The sequence below is a fragment of the Mercenaria mercenaria genome, chromosome 12 (genome assembly GCF_021730395.1).
Source record: "Mercenaria mercenaria strain notata chromosome 12, MADL_Memer_1, whole genome shotgun sequence".
Classification (NCBI taxonomy): Eukaryota; Metazoa; Mollusca; class Bivalvia; order Venerida; family Veneridae; genus Mercenaria; species Mercenaria mercenaria.
In genome coordinates this window covers 15,886,538-15,891,849 of record NC_069372.1, presented here as the reverse complement: position 1 = coordinate 15,891,849, position 5,312 = coordinate 15,886,538, and the positions used below count along the sequence as shown (strand labels likewise).

At 37.4% G+C, this 5,312-nt stretch overlaps 1 protein-coding gene across 1 annotated transcript; it reads right to left on the bottom strand.

Annotated features, from left to right (window-relative positions):
* Positions 1 to 245: 245 nt before the first annotated feature.
* On the bottom strand, positions 246 to 5,097 carry LOC123534146 (stromelysin-3-like). Its single transcript, XM_053518825.1, has 4 exons — positions 5,063 to 5,097; positions 1,596 to 1,738; positions 911 to 1,059; positions 246 to 624 (listed from the first exon to the last, which is right to left on the bottom strand). The coding sequence occupies exons 2-4, from the start codon at positions 1,680 to 1,682 to the stop codon at positions 540 to 542; spliced, it is 321 nt and encodes a 106-aa protein (XP_053374800.1). The 5' UTR covers positions 1,683 to 1,738; positions 5,063 to 5,097; the 3' UTR covers positions 246 to 539.
* Positions 5,098 to 5,312: the final 215 nt, after the last annotated feature.

The following is a 5,312-nucleotide window of genomic DNA, read 5'->3' as shown; positions in this document are numbered from 1 at the left end:
GTATACAAGTGTGATCGTGTTGATACATAAGTATGATCGTGTTGATACACAAGTATCATCTTGTTGGTACACAAGTATGATCATGTTTGGAGCACGAATGTTGGCGCTCAAGTATGACCGTGTTGATAAATAAATACCATTGAGGTACAGCACGAGTATAGCACAGTACACATGTATTATCATTTTGTAGTAAGAGTACGCTTATGTTGGTACACAGATAAGATCGTGTTGGTTCATGAATACGATCATGTTGGCACACAGGTATGATCGTGTTGGAGAACGAGTACGATCAAGTTAATACACAGGTATGATCGTGTTTGATCTCTAATATGCTCATGTCGGTACACAACATCGTGTTTGTGTATGATGATAATTATGCTGCAGCACGAGTATGATCATGTTGGTACATACTCGTGTTGGTACACAACTATGACACGTTTACCAAGAATACATGAAAGTTACATTTTGAAGTCATAACTTATAGTTTCACCATCTTATCACTATTTCATCAAGCACGGAAATCTGTGGCTATGTTCTATTTATAGACATTCTGCTCCAAGAAGATCACGTGCTATCAGTCTCTTCTTTTCTAGAAGTACCCGTCTATGATCGTATTTGTTGTAACTGAAAAAGATAAAGAACAGATATTATGAAAGGTAAATAGAATATCGCTCTCTGTATTTTGTATACAATTTGACACGTCATATATTCACCCATTTTTTTTGTAATTCTCAACTTCTTAAAATTATTTAACAATCCAAAAATAAATAGCCAGTGACAACTCTGATCCATGTGTAACCTGTATACCGCACATTTATTCTGTGTAGACAATCCGTATTATCCTTCAAATATCCATGCAGTAGCTCACATGTGTCATTAAAAGAATATATAATACTTGTATTTTACTCACTATTTGCCTTTGAAAACGTAAATAAGACCGTCCTTAGTTTGTAGCATGGCATCTGGCTTTGTTGGTACATAATCCCAGTATGTCTTAATCTTCATGACACCATTGGTAATTCCGTCTGTATACAGATTTAACTCCCAGAAATACTTGCCCTATATAAATGTACAGAAATGTATTAGTCATGAGCTTTGTTGAATAATACAAGTTCAGTTTTTTTCTAAAACTCAGGTTTAGAGTCTTTTGTTTCTTTATATCTATAATACAAACCTGAATCGATGGGTCAGGGGTTCAATCCCACGAAAGGTCGCATGTTATTACTGAAGATTTGGCTCATGACAATTTTTCTGAAGCCTTTCGTCCTCCACTTCAACAAAATACATGAAAGCTCATTAACTAAACTTAAATCATGTTGCAAAACGGCATTAAGTTATTCAAACAAAGAAACAACCTATACTATATATGATCACTACATGTGTCATTATGAGCCTAGCCTTACTCGTTTGGCTTGGCTTATCGGAATGACTTCTTTCATGATCTGCTATTTAATAGCTGTCATCCCTCTAATGACGGGATAGCGACAGTCAATAGTTATCACGCTGTCCCAAAACGTCCTATCATTTGGACATTATCAGCCATGCTCAACATGCTTCTGACACAATGCTCAACTATGTATAATTCTACATCTTACCCCGAACATATACAACTGATAGTCTGCAAACTGGTTCTTGTGGATATATGCTGCATTCGGCTTGTAGGGAAGGTCTTTTTTGCTCATCTGTTTTGGAAACCCTCTGTCTAGTTTTTTACCCGTGTAACGCCAGACTTTCCGCCCTATCAAAATAAATTCATTAAATAAAACGTGCACAAAAAGAACCATAAGTCATATTAATCTAGTGAATCATTTATACCCTTGTAATTTTACAATTTTTCATTCTATCATTACTATAACTACAGTTGATTCGTTGTAAATAATAGAATTTGGGTCATTTATGGCTGATTTGGGTTAATTTTTTTATGGTGATAGCTGGATCCCAGCATCATATATTATTTTATATACAATAGTTAAAGGGAACCAACTATTTGTTAAAGCAAGTACCCGTTGTAAAATACTATATACTAATTTGGACCAATCAGAAACAAGTTCTATAAACAGCACCAATCAAAGGTCACTTCAGCAAAGGTATAAATAGGTACTATATAGATGACAGAGAATTCATTCTTCTCCTTCCCTCCAGAATGTGCACGTCGCGGAAAAGGCATGTAGACCATAATTATATTGGGGTGCATCCGTCGATGTCCCGACGAAGACCGGAGAGAGTGGCCCTGCAAAGGACTTTGGACGACGAGGATGGGCCATACGGACTCTCGTCGATTCTGCACGGGGGAGCCATCAACATTTCCGTGTATTGGTGCAAATAGGCTTCGACCATCCGGCTCCAGCAACCCGTGTGGTACTGACACTGACGAGACCCCCGTATGGCTTTAGACGGCACAAGTAACGATGAACGCTTTGGTGGATATCTTCGCGGGTAAAAAGCAATACATTAACTTGTTGAAATCTCTCCGACAATAAATAAATTTTGATTTGATCTGATTTGACACCCTGCGTGGCACATATATGTTGACCGAATAGAAGACCTACCAGTACATCGGCGTACCAACAGATGGCATGCAGAGAAGACCCCGAGCTGCTTAAGCCCTACGCTCAACATGGGGGCGAGTGGAGAGGGGCATCATCACGACGAGGGACCAGCCTGCACCATGTGGTGACCAACCGCCCTTTTAAGGGCGAACTTGCCACACCTTACCTTCTGTATTGTCATGCAACCACGTCTCGGGGATCTGTCGTTTAATGTCTCATTGGCCGTGATAGTGACCCGCTTTTGGCTTCAAAATTATTTGGACTTTTTGGTTTATAAATTGCGTAGTGGTAAATTTTCTTCACCACTTTGGCTTCATAAATTATCTTTAACGGCATGCCTGGTGCCATGCCGGGGATCTATACTCTTACAAAGCGTAATGCTATACTGTGCCTGAAATGGCGGATGGACACTAATTAAACTTAAACACTGACTGAAAGAGAATTCATTCTGTATACAGCGACTGCTATAGACACATTGAGGATTCAACACATAATTTATCCCAGTACTATGATGACAAAGTTATTGCAACTACGCTGTCAGGGCGGATAAATTATTAAAAAAAACAACGTTTGACGTTCATAGACTAAAGAAGAGTTGCAGAATTGTAACAACGTTTTGAGCTATAAGGCCAGTGCATAGGAATTTTACATTAACGGTAGTTGAATGCTTTAGCCGATAGCAAATACAGGCTGAGCATCGGAAAGTTGAGGCAGAGACACAGTGTTTGGTAATTTACTGAGACTGTAAGAGAGTTCCGACTTACAGACGAGGTTCAGCATTATTAGCGAAGTACAGCCAAAACATCGGAGTTATACCTATATGATAGTTGAATACTATATGTGATAGCATAAAGGCGTTGAGCATCCAGGAGTCAGGGCAAACATATTGCGTTACAGCTTCAATTAAGAGGACATTGGCTATGCGAAATGACTCGTATGTTATTGATTCAAAGACATTGTCTGACGGGAACTTCAACAAAAGGACCAGTCAAGTATAGTATTTCCAGCCTATAGGAGGTTTAACTGATTATTAATAGCTGAAGGTTGTTAGTTTGAAACATTGAGTGATTTGCCTGATCCCTGAAATTATCTAGCCATAACTGAAATCATTTACGAATCACTGGTACACGAATCACTTAGACAAGGTAGTCAGAGAAAAAAATGATATATATTAGATATATGGTCTCACCAGCTCTACGTTTTAGCAAAGGACATTCTACATCGCTCGTCAGCTATTCTAAGACAAAGTCACCTTAGCAATTGGACCCATTTCATTGTTCAATATACTGTTCAAAGGCGAAGGCACACGCCTAGGTCATATAACTCGTATCCTGGCAGCATTCAGATCCTTGATATCTTATGTAAACGTGTTGTATTAAGAACATGTCACTGATGAGATATGTTAGCATTGTTGTTATACACAATAGGTATCAAACTTTTATTACAAATATACGTGCTCATTTGAAAAATCCTCAATATATATGTGAAAATAAGGGATCTACTTTGACTAATCACAATGTTGTGAATGATTCTAACTAGTATCAGATGATTGAAACAGTAGGAATTCTTACAGGACTTGGATGGAGAAAACGTTAACAGTCAGTTCCTTTAATTGTTTTAATTTGTAAGTTGTAAACTACAGTATAGAAGAGCCTTTTTTAAGAAAATCGAACTGGAAGGTAGAAATAACAGCAAACTTTTAATCAGATCGTAAGTCATTTTATGCCTTTCAAATTTGTCATTAGTTTTCAAGATCTGTCAAAAGTAGTTTTATCTGTCAATGCTTTGCAAGTATCTTGGCTGTATTGTGTTGTGTGCAACATAACAATAGATTCCACAACAATAGTTGTGGTAGAAGTGGTTTTGTTGAGCTAACTTAAGTCACGTAATAATTTATATTTTCCTTCAAGAGATTTTCCAAAACATGGTAGAGAAAATACGACTTCAAATTTCTATACAATGCCCCTGATAAGAAGAATAAGTTAATATTTTCAATTGACATTCCAGACGACCCTTATGAAGAAACCAAGAGTTGTTATCACCTATCTTCATTCAGTAAAACAACTAAAGCCACGAACAGAAGCTAAACCTTATTAACCTTTCAAGCAATAGATCCATTTTTATCTGAGCCTCCTGACAGGGAAACAAGTTAGTTGTCGGCGGATTGTCACACCGCCCTACGGACGGCGTGACAAGTACCAACCGACAACTTATACTTGTTTTAGTTTATTGTTGGTAATAAGTGTGCCAAAACTTGATCTTAAGGCATAAGAATGGTTCTTTACTGATGGGAAAAGAAAAATATTAGTGTGATTCTAAACGTTATAATTTTTGTAAACAAATGACTGATTTTAGGGCGTTCGTCATTTTACAGAAATTCAATAACTGGTACCGCCTGAACTGGTATGCTATCACGTTACTCGCTATCTTCATACGCACTAAGTTAGCCTTGAGAATTCTTTCGGACATGTTAAACAAAAATCAGCATGCATTTATGTAATTTTTACACCTACCTTTAAATAGATACGTTCGCTTTCTGTGGTCTGGAAAGGGTTTAAGGGGGCCGTTTTTCACACTTTTTTGGGGTCCTTTTTGAATACTTTCTTTATTTTTTTTGGACCCCCCACGAAAAACACATACCTTTTTTTTCCATTAAAATTTTCTCGAAACAATTTGTAAATTTTATGGACCTATAAAATCTGCATAGTCCCACTTTCCCCTTTTAAAGGAAAAGACGGGGCATATTTTTAAAAACTTTTTTAA

Excerpts from the sequence above, each read along its gene's own strand:
- LOC123534146 (XM_053518825.1), bottom strand. The coding sequence starts at position 1,682 with ATGAGCAAAAAAGACCTTCCCTACAAGCCGAATGCAGCATATATCCAC. Across the intron at positions 1,060-1,595 it reads ATCAGTTGTATATGTTCGGG|GGCAAGTATTTCTGGGAGTT; the intron begins GTAAGATGTAGA and ends ACATTTATATAG. Across the intron at positions 625-910 it reads TACGTTTTCAAAGGCAAATA|TTACAACAAATACGATCATA; the intron begins GTGAGTAAAATA and ends TATCTTTTTCAG.